The sequence below is a fragment of the Falco punctatus genome (assembly GCF_963210335.1).
Source record: "Falco punctatus genome assembly, chromosome: 10".
Classification (NCBI taxonomy): Eukaryota; Metazoa; Chordata; class Aves; order Falconiformes; family Falconidae; genus Falco; species Falco punctatus.
Window position 1 is genome coordinate 31,844,442 of NC_137590.1, and position 16,280 is coordinate 31,860,721.

General features: G+C 36.3%; 1 protein-coding gene across 12 annotated transcripts in view; it reads right to left on the reverse strand.

The window, feature by feature from the left end:
* SOX6 (SRY-box transcription factor 6) overlaps window positions 1–16,280 on the reverse strand; it is a 372,602-nt gene that overhangs the window by 43,606 nt on the left and 312,716 nt on the right. For all 12 annotated transcript variants that reach the window (XM_080404703.1, XM_080404708.1, XM_080404705.1 and 9 more), the window contains one exon: window positions 14,681–14,871. In XM_080404703.1, the coding sequence (XP_080260829.1) occupies window positions 14,681–14,871 (191 nt within the window). The remainder of the gene's footprint in view (window positions 1–14,680; window positions 14,872–16,280) is intronic.

A 16,280-nucleotide genomic window follows, 5' to 3' on the forward strand; every position in this document is an offset into this window, starting at 1 on the left:
GAACATAATCAGTTTTAGTTGGTTAAGTACAATCTGAGCCAACTTTTATATTATGACCAAAAGCTTGGCAGTGCAGTAGCAGTGGCAAGTAGCAGAAAATTGCTTGCAGTGTTATTTGCCAGATTACTTCAACAATTTACATTGGGTTTTCAAGAGAGTTTGAAGTATTAAAAACTTAAGACTTGGAAAAGCCTTGGACTGTGGATTTTTTTTTCTAGTTGCAACAAGATGCACGGGAAAGGGTTATGATACAGTATGACTGACTAAATAAAGCACTTTTTAATATAAACCACCTGGAACATTTAGGAGCAGTTCAGTTTGAACTGTTAAGATATTTTTTTTTAATTGAAGATTGGGAGAACCAGTAGATTTAGATTAAATGCTCAACCTTTCACATCTACTTGTTTAAGATTCATGTTGACATTGTACTAAATATGGCCATACAGTTTGTATTCCAGATAAATTGATCTGACTACAAGCCTCACTCTTTAGTATGATTCTTACTCCAAGATAAATCAATATTTAATATCTCCTGCAACAGCCTCAGTAGATAATTTTAAACCTTTTCTCCATCCCATTAAGTTACCTTTGAAAATTCTTTATATAAGGCTTCACAGATGACTTCTAAAAAACTAGTTTATGAAAAGCAGTCTGAAATTCATTAATTCAGATGGAAAGGGTTTTTTAATCTTGCTGCATTGTGCTGATCTCTAAATCCATCTCTGTTTAGCTAATTCTCCCACTCAGCTAATTTGAAGAATAAATAAATACTTCCTGTAAATCTGTAACACAGATTTTATCCATGAAGAAATATATCCTTCTACTGCTTTCTATATGGGACAAGATATCTCTAGGGTGTGGACTTCTGCAGAAACAGGCTGACCTTGGGAGGATAGGTACTCTGCATCATCAGGCACCAACCTCCACCCAGCTCCAACCCCACTGCCACATCGGCTAAGAAAAGCAGTGATAAGCAGCAGTATGTTGGGCTCAGGCATCAGTCACATCCCAGCCTCCATTCTGAACATTAAAATCTACTATCTGATCCCTCTCCCCTGCCCATCCTCCAAGCTGGTGGAGCAGTTAAGAAGAAGGAAAAACATCTCTTCTCCCTCCCTCAAACCTCTCCTATGGCTAAGGGCCCCAGTGGGATAGGAGTCTTTGATATCAGAAGAATGCAAACAGCAAGGCTCAGGTTTGCTGCTTCTTAGGGTTTAGAAACAGAGACATAAGAGGAATTTCAAATTATTATATATTGGGAGAACTGAAAGGGATGATGCCAAAAGGAAGGAAAGAATTATATACTCTGGAGCTATCTGGGTTTATATCCACCATTCAAACTATAGGAACTTCATATTCCTGTCTGTACTCTCCCTTACTCTTATTTCCTACTCTGTGTTACATTCAAAGTGCAGTTTCATGGACACCGTACACAGCTGTGAAGTTCTGTCCCAACCCTCACCCTCCAACCTACTGGTCCACAAGCCTTTAAATCTTCTGATTCAGTTATTTATGGGTTCATGCTGAGACACTCAAACAGTGAAATGTTCCAGTTTAATAAAAGAGGAGGGGTGATTTTTTGTTTTCAAAACCATGTTTTGTTGCCTTTACAACAGACTTGCTCAAATAGCTATGTCCCTGAGGGGGGAGTGAGCTTCAGCCGGGGTTGCTGAGAACCTCTGCACTGGAGGGGCAGTGTATGGAACCTAGAAAGGCTCTTGCCTTTCAGATCTATTAAAGATCTTCATCTCAGGAGCTATACCTGCTTTGGTTTTGATCCAAAGCAGAGCCTAAAAGGGTCTGATCCTAAGTAAGTTATTTCATCACTATCAAAATAGAAAAATTAAAGAAAAAAATAATGTGATTAACTTACAATGCAGTTTTTAATTTTATCTCTATTACTTTGCTACCTCCAAGCAATCAAAAATGTGATAAATCATGTATTTTGCTCATGAAAAATCTTCAATGTTTAGGCTTGATTGTGAACTTAAATCCAAGTAGCAACAAAAATATAGTTGTATAGAGAATATACCCACTATACAGCAAAAATCTGTGAAATAATATTCACTTTTCACCATATAAGATACTAGTGGGATTTCTACCGTGGAAATTGTGTGCCATTCTATTAATTAATTAAGATGCAACACACAACAGCAATATGGGGATGTTGTTTTCATGAAGCACTACAAGAGTCCCAGCAAGCGCACAGTGAGGGTGATCAGCGGGGAAGAGAGCAGCAGGGGAAAAAAGGAAAGGAGACCCAGGCTAGCAAATCGTTGCAAACACTGCAAGAAAATTTCCCTCTCTTTCATAAGAGAATGATAGAGACCTCCACTACCTAAACCATAGTCTGCACCACATCAGGAGTATTCCTAATACCTCGGGAGCGAAATCCCAGAACAGTTGAAGGATGAATAAGTAGTGTGGGTCCTGATTCAGAGAGGCAAGTGTGCAAAATCCATCCTTAATATAGCAAATGCTTTACATTAGGAGACCTTAAATGGGGTCACAAACAGGAAACTGGGTGCTTTTCTCTCCTTTCAACTGGATTGTTTATGTTCTCCTAACACGTATTCCTAGGTAGCTACAGTAACATGGCACAGATGGAGATAAAGGGAAATCACTTAATAAATCAAGTAGTACACTTCATCTCCTTCTTCCCTTATAGAATAACTCACACATTTGCTACAAATCTCCCATACTGCAATTCACTACTTTTGTCTGTCCATGGTAGTGACTATATACTGATAAACTATGGATGGCTTTTGCACTGAATGGAATGGAAATCATACATAGCAGAGCATGCTATTTAGTGCAGAGGACTGATAGGTATCCTGGTCTATATATAGTCAGTCTATGACTGTGAATATTAACTCAGCCCATTCCTTGCAAAGAAAGAGAAAAAAATAAACCTTGGGTGAAGGAGGGTGGGAGCAAACTTTGCAGGAAAATCTTTCTTGTATTTATAAGTTTTGGGTTATTTCTGAAAGGAAACTAAGAGTTGACGCACACTTCACAATGACACATTTGTCATGATGTAGTGTGATCTGTAGTGAGATATTGAGGAATAAAACACAGGAGTTATACAAAGGTTATGCAGGTAATCCCCTGATAAAGTGGAATCCCCTGGGAGGAAGAGTGCAGCTGTATAACCTAATCTTATTCATGAGCATTCAAAGAACTTGAGTGGCCAGAACAGAACTCTGGCAAGGAGCTGGCAACTGAATATGTTTCGGCAGCCTGCTGAACCCTTGACAGACCAAGAAGTTTTACAGTACATGACATGTCAGTGACTCACTTTGTATATGGTTCTAATGCGAATCCTCTCAGTGATGGCTTCTATTTGTACTGGCATCCAAAACACAGCAAAGAGTGTTCTAGTGCTTTAGAAATGGAAGGGAACAAATGTGTGAAAGTAGGATGCACTAAGCAAGAATCTCTATGTATACGAAGAAGATAGTTCATCTGAATAGAAGTGATATAATGAAATTGTCACATAGCAATTAACTCAAGGATGCAAAGAAAATGGCAGTGAGATAAGAATGCATCCATTGCCTGCTATCTCAAGAAGCCTTTGGCAAGATAACAGCAACAGCATGCCCCCAGCTACTGATCAACACAGGTCTGACATTAAACCACAAGTGTCCACTGCTCTTAGTGGCTGCTTAATAAATTGCTTTGGAATGGGTGGAGGTGAAGAGATCTTTCCAAAACCTTGTCTCAATGTTATCCCTCAGTTAATGAATGTCAGCAAGTGGAAGAGAACAGAAATTTGATATGTTTTTCCAGCCTTTCTCATAGAAGCATTTGCAACATGTTAAAGGCCACAGGCATTAAAAGTGAAATGCTGGGAAATGAATGTTGTCTGTAGATTTTTAGGATGTAAGCTGGGCAATTTCAGCTTGTGGGTTAGGCATACTTTAGGTTTTAAGTAGTGTTGTAACAGCTTACTATGACTTGAACATGATTTTAGTACGAGTAATCTGATGTTGAATATCTTTTATTATGCTGTTACACATTTCCAATTGAGATAGACCTGTTTATGGAGTTAGTGTTATGTGACTACAGATGGACAAGCTACGTGCAGTGAGCAATATATCCAACAAATACAGTCTGTCTTATCTTTTCAGACTACCCCTGGAGGATCAGCAATTTCTATACGCATATAAGGAAAGTGTCAGTGTTCTAACAATCTAACTTTTGAGTTATGCATAAACTATGCACTTAAATGTTCAGTAGTTTGCTGCTTGTGATTTGTGATGTAGTTGGTCACCTAAGACAAATTATATTGTTTTCTGTGCCTGACTCAGTGATAAGTATTGCAACATTGCCTTAAATTACCTGAAAAAAGCAACTGGAAATTCTCTCAGCTAAAAGACCTCCCAGGCAGTGGAAAGCCTTTACTTGTAGCTATCAAGTCCTGCATCCATTAGCTTCAACACCACAGAAAAATTGATGTGCCTTCCTCTGGCATACCATTGGTAGCAAAAAGATGGCAGTGGTAAGGCATAGGGCAGCAAGGCCTGCAGGACCCCTAGATTAAATTGCTGCAGAGTTCACAGAGTTGCTGTAAAGATCTATAATTAGCACTGACACTGTATCAGGGGCTGGAAGAGCTCCCTGATACTGCATTCCTCATTTGGTCAGCATGGAGTTTGAAGCGGGTGGTACATCAAAGCCTCTGTTTTTTATGAACAGGGGTGAGTAATTGGGCATAAACAGCAAATGCCTAATTCTGCACAAATGTCCATGTTAATATGCAAATACACCCATAGAAATAAAAATCTGTTTGCGTGAATATTTGTGAAAAGAAAACAAAGGAAGAAATAAGCATGGTCAAACTCCCTTAATCAGATTTCAAACAAACATTTGCAAATACCATTTTGCGTTATTTGCTCAAGTCCTTTAATGAGAGAAAAGAAGCCATTTTTACCTGCTACTATACTTATTTTTTGTTTGAGGTATAACAGTTAAGCCAGCACAGAGTAGTGTATAATCCCACAAACCGGCAGCTAAGTAAATATACTTCAACAACACGGAGTGTATTTCAGTTTATCATACCTATTGATGCAGCCTAATGATACTTGAGAAACAGGATACATTTTTAATTTTAGAAAGTAATGAAGTATCAGAGAAAGTAGTCCCAATTTGTCCTTGCTCTTCTTAATCTACTGCAGTTAAGAGAGTTATATTGGCAATGCATTTGCTGTTGTGAATTTACTCAGAGGAATACACAGAGCTTAGAAATAAACAGCAGTAACTTTTGTGGATGTGTCTGTGTCTAAGTGTGAAATAATATGCAAATGTATTCTGTAGTTCTCAGGACAATTGAAGAAGGGATATGATAGGATTGTGCAGCTGCCATTTTGACCCACAATTTAAATCAATGAATATATTCCGGTCCTAGCAAATTTATGTTCAAACAATAATTTTCAACCTATCTTTACTGTTTTGTGGAGAAGCATAGTATGGAATGCATTTCAGTATATATCTGCAGAGTCTCCTGAGTAGCTTGGGAAATGTATTGTACATAAGAAGATACAATCATTATGCTGTTAGCTTCACCACAAAGACGCTATCCTTTATGGCAGAACATCATCCTTTGGGAAAAATTATCCTTGTTGGTTTGTGCAAATTTTTCAACATTCACCCTTGGGACCCATTTTAATCTAATTCCATTCCTCTGGGATTTTCCGTTGCTCCAAGATTTAAGGGAGAAGACCAAAACAGGGCAAAGCTTTTATCCTTTTCATAGGAAATACCCCACGCAAGTGAAAAAGAAGTGTATTTGCTGTGTTTTCTTGAACTGGAAAGTCAATAGAAGAACAGGGCCAAATTCCCCTATTATTATTATTAATAATAATGATATCATTATTATTATTATGTCTGTTATTATTATGTCTATTATTCTTATCATCATCATCATAAATGAGGTCTAAAACCTGCATCTAGGCAACCCCTGGAAGTAGCCCAGACAACAGAAATAAAAAAAAATTGTTGTGTTCTGTGACAATACAAGCATGCTGTTAAGCATAGACTGTGGCAAAAACTCTTGTAGCCAATATTCAAATGCAAATATAGCTATTAATACCAAAAGAATGTGCTGGTTTCTTTCCTGAAAATATTTTATTGCCAAGTGCTTTTGTGATGGAACTGGAAGCATGATGGAACTGGAAAAGCTTTAATACTTTACCTAATATGGGAAGTTTCTTCTCTATACAGGGTGTGTATATATACACACATAGACACCTGTATATGTAAGTGTATAGAGTTACTGAAATAATAATGTTTCATATAGGTAATTTATGCTTATGTGCATTTTCTTTTAATTTCTTATGTATATACATCATTATTGGTCTGGTCAAACTTTTTTTTCATTTATGGTCCAATTAATTTTCCACGACTTACACTTCACAAAGATTGCATATTTTTCATTTAACTAATTGATTTTGATAATGTAATCAATAAACAAATCATTTAGATTTTATTTTAATGAGCCTCTACATAATTTGAGGGACTAAGCATTTAACTAATGTTAACTAATATATTGGAACAGCAAGGCAGAAGCTACCAACTTTCACAAGACAATTTTGGAAAGTAAGCCAATTGAGCAAAATGCTTAAAAACAAAGGCCTATACAGCAAATTCTTCCATAGATGCAAAACTAGATTCATAGTAAGCTGGCGCCAAAGCTAACTTATCTGTAAATTTAAATGACCTACATATGCCAGAGATTTTGCACTGTTTCTTTTTGTCTTCCCACTGTCAGTTTCACAGTTTCAGTGAACATGTATTTTTAATGTGTAAATTTCAAATACATTATTTGTATGTCTTTCTACACATAGCATACAGAGTAAATCTAAAAATAAAAAAAAGTCTGTATATTGGTAGGCACAAGTATGACTTTAGGTGTAAAGAATAGTATTTGAGCAATAGCATGTGATCAATTAAAGGCTGAATCATATGTTATGTACAGACAGAAAGCTAACATTTATGAGCAGCTTTCATATTTCTATCTCCTGAGTTTGAGGAACAGACTTCACAAGATTTCAGACCCACAGCCTTCTGCACCTGGTTCCCATTATAAACCTGGCCTTGATAATGGAGCTATGCTCTTCTACTGAGGCTGATGTTAGCAATGGTATTTTCCTCCCATAACTCTTATAACCCGAGTACCAGCGTTAGGGCTGTATTTGACCCTCTGTGCATTTGCAGTTACAACTTCCATCACCTTCTTCACTAAATACATAGAAATCAGGTAAAACATTTCTTTAAGTACGAGTAGCCTGATTTTGTTTCCTGTGATATCTACAAAAGCTGGTGATTTTTTTCCCCCTTGTTTGTTTATAATGGAAGCATTTCTCTTTAAAAGATATCATTGGAGACCCAGGGATTAATTTTCTTTTTTCTGAGATGCTTTGCTTTGAATTTAATTTCAAATTACATTTTAAAGTTCTAATTTAAAAAATAAATTCACTTTAACACTTCTGTGTGTCTGAGAGATATTAAAATCGTTCAGCTATTCCAAGATGTATCTAATTCCTCACAATAGAAAGACGAAAAGAAAAAAAAAAGAAAAAAAAAGACAATGCTTGCTGTGCCCTAGTGTTATTCTATAAATACACTGATTTCTATAGAACACCAATGCAAGCACACAGGACAATGAAACTGATACAAAAGCAAAATTCAGCAACACCTTGAACTTCCTGAAAAAATATCAGGGAATTCCCTGGAGTGACATGCTGCCTATGAAGTCCAGTCATTACACATACCCTGCAAAAATACTGCTTGGAATTATTATCCACCCCCCCAGCCCCCCACCTACTTTGTTATAAACTTACATTTTTTTCATGTTTTATCTTATACTGTCATGCAATTTCAAGCATTGGAAGCAACAGCATAAATAAACAGAATTTCTCCAGCTACAAAACTAAATGTTTGAAGTCCAGCATGTTTTCCAGTTCTAATAAAAGGGGGCAGTATTACATCAGCTGAAATTCTGAATTGTCCAAATTATTGTAAAAAGTGCTGGAGAAGGATACAAAACTGCTGAATTTTACTGAAAATAGACTGTTACTGTATATGCAGTCACAAATCTGCTTGTCTGCCTTGGGGTAAAATTTTCAGAGCTAGTTTAGTGGGACTTAGGCTCCTGCATTGCAGCTGCTTAAATTTTTTTTTACTTGAGTCACTATTTTTCTTTTAAAATTCTTAAGGAAATATTACAGTTGATATAAAATGAAGACACATTTTTCATGTAGCTAGGATAAGCCTAAAAAGGAAATTGCAAAATTATTGCAGTCTCACAAAAATTAGGAACAAAATTTTTTTGTCATTTTATATATATATATATATATACACATTTTTTTAAAGAAATAGAAGTTCATTGGAATACAATAGTGGTGCCCAAATATGGCTTTAGGAAGCTAACTTTGAACACCCAATATAAAAAAACCATTGTTTACATGTGTTATGTACATCACAAGCAGATTACTAAATTGGACAAATTCACAGTGAAGTATAAAGGACATTTGTTTTGTAAGAATTATGAGGACTACTGGGATTTGTATTTGAAACTTTTCCCTGTTCTAAGGCATTTAACTTAGAGAAGTCGTTTATCTGTTATAAAATGATGGAACTGTAAAGAGGTTGTCTCTATGCAACATGTCCTTCTATGTCTCAGAAGCTCCCCAGGGAAAGGTTTGTCGACCGAGAAGAATGACGTATTCAGGAAAAACATTTTCCCAGTTGCAGTGTCTCTTTGTGGAAATCAGATCCTTCATTAGACAGATGGAATACACTCCCACTGTGTTGAATAAATTGCCTATATTCTTGCAAGAAAGTGAGACCACACTAACAGTTCCTTAAGTAAATCTGTGTCTTTGTTTTTTCTCTCTATACAGTTCTAGGTTTTCTATTCTAGAATCCAAATATATATATTTAAACTTAAATTAAATTATACCTAAAGGTAAGCTATATGGGATGGGACCCTCCTTAAGTTGCAGTGAGAACAGAACATGTTACAATGGCTATGGAGGCAATACCATAATAAAAGTAATAACTTCACAAAACTAGTCATTTGCTGTTGATATTGCTATCCATTTTTTGGCCTAATTATGAGGTTTTTGCCCTTTAATTACAAGTAGAACTAAGATTTAACCATTAGAAATAAGGATCCAGTTGAAAATGCTTACAGTTTCTTTTATATCTCCCAGCAGACTGAAATATAAGTATTGATCTCTTATTTACTAGTTACAAATATTCTGCTATAAGAAACTAAAAGAAAAAAGAAAACAGAATAGGCTTTTCTTAAAAAATGAAAGCAAATGAGAATAGATCAGTCCCTGAAACTCAAACACTTATTCATAAAGATCTATAAAAATCCACAAGGCCCTTATGACCAAATTATTTGTGTTCTCAATTTAAGGGTAAAAAGAGAAAAGATAATTGAATACAGGATGCACTGGAACAGTGTTTTCTTAACTATCTGGGTTTTTTAAACAAGTTGAGAAATTCCTAATAACAAGGTGCTTCTCTATGTGATTGTCTAAGAAATACGCTGCACTTGCAGAAAACAGCTTGACACCTGCCCCTGAAGTTGTTCTGTCTAGAATATTGAATGTATGGGGAGAAAAAAGCTGGTAAAAAACTGTCGGCAACAAATTCCAGTACTGCTTGCATTTAGAAAAAAGCAATACAATGATGGAGTCATTGCAGGGCTATAGGCAGTCAAAAGGAGATTATGCATGACTAGTAACTTTTCCTACAAAGGCTTCCTGAAGTGTTTTTATCAAGCAAAGTTTGTACGCATGTGCAGTAGCCTCATATAAATGATGAGGCGTAACAGCTCCAGAGGAGTTGTTACACTCTATTGTGTCAATAATCCACATATTTAACAGTCCCTAAATACAGCAGACCATAACACCTCCAAAGGGGTTGTTATGGCTTATCAAGTCAAATCCAAGTGCCTAAATATGGATTTGATCAATAGACTGTTACATCTCCAAGGGTAAATAATACACATTTTTAAGAATGTACACATTTTGCATACAAACTGTGGTCTATATTAGGATAAATTTTGTGGATTCAACTTGTAAAACTTTGATTTAGAAGTAAGAAAGGAATAAAAGGCTCATTATAAGAGGTGCTAAAGTACTATAATTCCCAGGAAGTAGGCGATGACTCATGTCATTTATTTTGGGGCCTAATTCTGGTTTCTTACTACAAATACACAGTTGCCTGAAAATCTACAGAAGAGTGGGAATGGAATATAAACATTAAAATGTTGTATTAAATTCTGCTTCCTTGCAGATCTCAATGAATATGCTTCATGGGTAAGCAAATGGGGAGGTGGGGATATATCCTTGGGTGTAGCAGATACTTTGTGATTGTTAATTGGTTATATGTTCTATCTTGACTTCATGTACTTTTCTCCAGTGAAATTGAGGCATTTTTGCCTATATTTTTTCTACAAAGACTTTCTGAAGTGTTTTTGTCAGTGTTTTCATGCTTTATGCACAAAAAAAGATAGGATTTGGTCCTTTTAAAAATAATGTCAGTTATCTTATAAATTATATAGCATTTTCAGGTTCATATAAAGCCTTAAATCAAAGCAAAACTTCTAGGCAATCATGCTAGTTTGAAATACTAAAATAAATAAGTAGTTCTAGCAATGCAAATTTTGTTTTGCTTGTATCACATGCAAAGAGCTCTGTAGCCTATTTTCTGGAATTTCCTAATTCTTTCCCCTTCCCCAGTGTTTCTGTTTACTCTGTGAAACTTCCCTTTCCTCAGTCAGGTTACACCTGATCAGCGCCAGATGTAGTAGAAAAAGTCTGCTCTGCTATAGTGACGTTTTGCCTTGTGTGCACTCTACTGCTTTTGGCTCAGTGTTAATTTTAGTTCACATGGTGCCGAGTTTTGGATTTGTGACCAGAACAGTGCTGATAACACAGGCATGTTTTACCTCTTGCTGAAGAGTGCTTTTACAGCATTGAGGCATTTTCTATCTCTGATGCTGGCCCACTGGCTAGGAGACTGGGGTGCACAAGTTGAGAGCGAGCACAGCAAGGCGAGCTGACCCAAGTTGACCAAAGGGCTATTCTACACCATACGACATTGGGCTCAGCAGTAAAAGCTGGGGGATGAAGGAGGAAGGGGAAATGTTTGGAGTTTTGCCATTTGTCTTCCCAAGTAACTGTTACACATGCTGGAGCCCTGCTTTCCTGGAAATGGCTGAACACCTGCCTGCCGATGGGAAGTGGTGAATAAATTCCCTATTTTGCTTTGCTTCTGTGCACAGCTTTTGCTTTACTTAACTGTCTCAGCCCATGAGTTTTGTCATTCTTAGCCTTCTGATTCTCGTCCCCATCCCACTAGAGGCGAGTGAGCAAGCGGCTGCATGGTGCTTACCTGCCTAGCCTAACCCACAACAGTACACAAACTGAACTAACTCCGGAGTTGTAGATGTCCATAGAATGGTATCATCTCAAAAGCATAGCCTAACCTTAATGTTTAGCAAATGAAAAAGTTGGACTGTGCCGGAGTGCTTCATGTTTTTGTTCTGGTCTTTCTGATGAGTGAGTCTCTGTGAGCACTTTTAAAGCTTTGTAGATTTTTTTTGAACAGCAGAATATGAACAGAAGCAATTTTTAGTTCTGTGTCTCTAACCAAATACAAAGCTTTCTGAGATTTAAATGACATATTTTCAAAAAGGCCTAAGCCCAGGCTTTGAAGCTACGTACATAATTTTGTCAGCGCAATCATTTGCACAACAAACTATTACCAGCTATCTGAACTTGAAGACCAGTGACTGACCAGAACTCAATAGCTTTTTTAAACCAGCTGCAGGCAATTAATTTGTCATCTTTTTCTAGTGCCAGCTTCTAGTTACTCATTTATAGAAGTCTAATTACCTGAAGCCAATTTCTGAAAATTTGGTCCTGAAAACATAAAAATTGTAAAAATTGAAAGGCAGAGGGTAAAGGGGAAAAAAAGAGTACTCTAGAATTCTGTTTCTGCAAAGGATGCTTCTGGTTTTAATGTATTTTATACTTAAAAATATAAATAAAATATAAAATATCAATACATTCCTTTAGTATTCATAACTGACTTAATTCTTTTATTTTCTTTAGGACAGACAGTCGGGACAGATCATAATTTAAAATTACTGATTTCTATCCCATTCTTTTGTAAACCCTGCCTTTTCTTGCATCTACAGAGCAAGGGTAATAGAGGTAAAACTGGAGTACATATTGCAACTTTCTCCTGCCTTAATGGTTCACTCTGTAGTACATGCTACAATAAATAAACCAGCAGGATTATATAAGGGCATTGAGAGACTTAACAACAGATTTGCATGCTGCTGTTTTATTCTTAGGTTTTAAAAGTTGCAAGTGCCATCGTGAAAAGTCTCACCATAAAAGGTGGCATTTAAGAATGATGTTGTTTGTATTTCTTAAAGAGTTCCAATTGACTTTGCTGTATTTGCAAGTAAAAAAAAATAAATTTCTCCTCTGACTGCCTGATGTATAACCTCAATCTGGAAGCTGTACATTAATCTGTGTATTGCTAGCAACAAGAACAAAAAAGAACTTTCAGACTATTCACTGAAATATTTACGGACTCTGCTTTAAAAGGTGAAAGACAAAATGGAAACTTGTTATACTGAATACAAGACATAAACATGGTAGTGAAAATACTCAGGGAGTAGACCTGATAAGTAAGTGGATGCCATTTTTATACGTACTTTTCAAAGTCAAATCAAATGTTAAGAATTCTTTTAATAGCCCTTATAGTGTATTAGATATTTTTAAATGTCAAGCCACTGCAACTCATAAAAAATATTTTAAAATAAGGATAATTTTATAAACTCTTAATACTGATCATGTGTGACATTTATTTTATTTTTATAACTTGGGGTTTAGTACCCTCCCTCTTAGTTAAAGACAAACACTGACTTTACAGTTAGTGTTCTGTGAATGCGGCCTGCTTGGTCAGTTACTAGTTTTTTGTATTATTTCATAGTATCAATCTTTATTAAGTGAGTTTTTCAATGCTGACATTTAAACTAACACTAGCAGAAATAAATATTTATTAGCCTCTGATCTGACTTGTAAAAGCATTGTTAATCCTGTGTGGCAACAGTTTAGCAAATCTTTTTAATAGGCACTGAGCCTTTCTCTGGTTTTGAGTCCTGCAAAGAACCTATCAAGCAAAAATATGAAATGTAGATTAAAAGGTATGTATCAATCTTTGATGGGTCTGTTTACAACATTTCTTTTCCTTTCCGTGCCTTGCTACAATCCACTTACTCACTGAATATTCCCTTGTGGGTTGAGAAAAGATCATAGTATCATCAAATTCACAGTTTAAGATATAGTTAATATTCTGCTGATTCTTTTATTCAACCTGGACTAAACATTCTTGTTAGTCTTTGGAGTATAATAAAATCTTCCTTCCCTACCCCAAGACACAGAGAACCTACCCACTAATATACAGATATATGGCAGTATTTTTATTAATGAATTATAGGCATTGAAAACTACCTGGTTTTCATGTTTTTTATTTTTTCCAGCAAATAGTCTGAAACACCAGTTGCTTTATAGCTAATGAATGTCAGTTTTATTTTCATTTATTACTAAATTGCATCATAACTGTTCCTATTTGCCAGTGCCATAGTGAATACTGGGATAATATTTTTTTCCTTTCTAGTTAAATGGAATAAGTATTGTGGTATGTAACTGATTTTGTGTCAGTGGTGAAAAATAACTTGTGTGCTGTATTTTTTGCAGCATAAGCCACCTGTAGGGAAGCTAACAGAGAAGCATTCTTCATCAAAAGGAATGCCTTATAGCTTGGCCAATTACCTGATCAGTGTTCACTGGCTCTGTTATACACCCAGGAACCTGCTCCTGGAGCAGATGTGGTAGATCTTGGAAAGGCCACAGAGCAGGACAACACAGATACAAAGAAACTTCCAAGACACTTCTTTGTCCTCTGAGCAGTCCTTGAAGTGTGTGTGATAGAAACTGTTCCTCACCTTTTGGATGTGATCTCAGCTTGCTATTTTGTAAACTGGATGATGTCCTACCCAGTCCAATACTGATCATGTTTTCTCATTGCTTTCTTTCATTCACCATTTTACTGTAGCGACCCATTTCATTTTAACATATGGAAACTACGGCCAAGATTCAAGAAAGAAATTTGATCTCTAATTTCCCGTTGAAACTAAAAGCCAAAATCACAGTTTTGAGCATAAATTGTTGCATCTGAGCCTCAGATTCAAGCATGCTCAGGTACATTCCACAGCATTGTAATACTCAACCATGCTAGTACATAACTGGCCCTTTTGCCGTATTTATCAATCCAATCATTCTCAAAAGTACAATTGAAAATCTAGTGACCACAAACAACGGTAGCATCAATCAATTAATTTCCCATGTTGTTATATGCATGCTTACAGCTTCACCACATGAGTGCACAGGATTTTTTTTTTTTTGAATGCTGTCATGTAAACCCAGAGAAGTTTGTAGCACAGTACTGTGAAGTGACAAGGTGTATTTAACGTGAAATCAGAGATGGCTAAAAGCTCCAAAAAGAAATTTTATATAAAAATAAGAAGCTATTTGCAGGGAAAAGAAGAATGAGTGACAGACTGTGTGGCAACGGGAGACATTACCTTTTCATTCCTGCAGTTGTTTAGACCCATGTTATTCATGGAGGGCAATTTTCCATCAACACCATGTGGCTGCTGCTGCTGCTGCTGCTCTCTTTGGATCTGCTCTCTCATTTTTCGAGCCTCCTGAATGGCTTTCATTACTGTGTCCTGGTCCCCAAATAGGGCAGGTGCATTAAGACTGGAAAGGATATCTGTAAACAGAGAACTTACTTTATTTAGGTAATTATCCAAATTAGAATCCAGCGTAAGCACTCGGTTCTCATACTGTAAGAGCTGCACCCAACTAACATCTGCAAAAGCAGAGGGAATGGCAGTTGTTGTCTGTTTGAAGGCTGAATTAATATACAGAAGTGATTGATAAGCCTCTGCACGTCTTTTGCTGCTACAAATACAACCACCAAAGTCTTAGCATCGCCTGATACAGATGTATCTGAACATACACATGGACTCAAAGTTCAAAGTTAAATATGTGTTTCAGACAACAGTATTCTGAAGTTCTTAAGTTTCATTCTTAAGTGAGAGCCTTTGAGGTATTAACATTAATTAATAAAATGAAAAAAGAAGGAGACAGAAATCTTGTTTACTTGTCCATGAAAGTCTGTCAATTTTTAGAATTTCTTTACCAAGAGAACCATCACTCCAGATTAGCTTGCAATTTTGGAAAGATCACCCACAGTTACTTTTGGGGGATAGAGCTTGTTATCACCTTAACGTAAGTATACAGCTCTAAATCAGCAAAGAAAAAATGCTTTTCTTTCTGCCACTCTGGACAGAAAGAGAAACTTTTAAACATGCATCAAACTCACACAAAATATTCCTGTCACATCTTAAAATACATGGTAGAGGTAAAGATGAGTGCCTCAGATACAGTTTCTGATTTGAGACCAAAAGACATCAATTATCTGGTGACTGGTTGTTTTGTGTTGCTGTGATGAAGCTTAAACTTCATGCACCTGTTCCTATGTGGAAGTATCTATACCACACATGGTTAGATTAATGCATATACATTCTAGCAAGGAAACACTGAGCAATAAATGTTTGTGCATGACCTGTGCATCTGCCTGACAAGCAAATTACTTTTATAAAAAAGCCAGATTTGTTAGATTTGTGTACCTACTAACAGTCCACTGTAAAAAAAAACCCTACAAACCAACCAAAGAAACAGAAAGATAAAAAACAAACAGGGTAAGACTTGGAATTATTCAAAGACGATCTTCATATTCCTTTGACTTCACTGAAGTTCAGCTGAGTAAAATATAGCAAATTCAGCCTCGAAGGACCCTGAATTCTTTTAAAATAAAAAAGCTTGAGATTAAAGATTTCTCATGCTTTATCTTGGAAACCAAATAGTTTATTTAATACTGTGGTCTAGTTAAGAAGAGATGCAAAATGTGATGTTTGAGATGGAACTGTGATGTCTTCTGTCTGAATGAAGCACCCCTCTCCAAAATAAAAGTAACATATTACATAACAACCAGTGTTCTTGCTGGGTAAAATTCCCAGTGCTCTAAACTGATTCAGCAACTAAGTTCCATTCTGCAGCCTATGTTGGGAACTATATTTGCATGACTTTTAGCGAGACTTAGATTCCCAATCACCC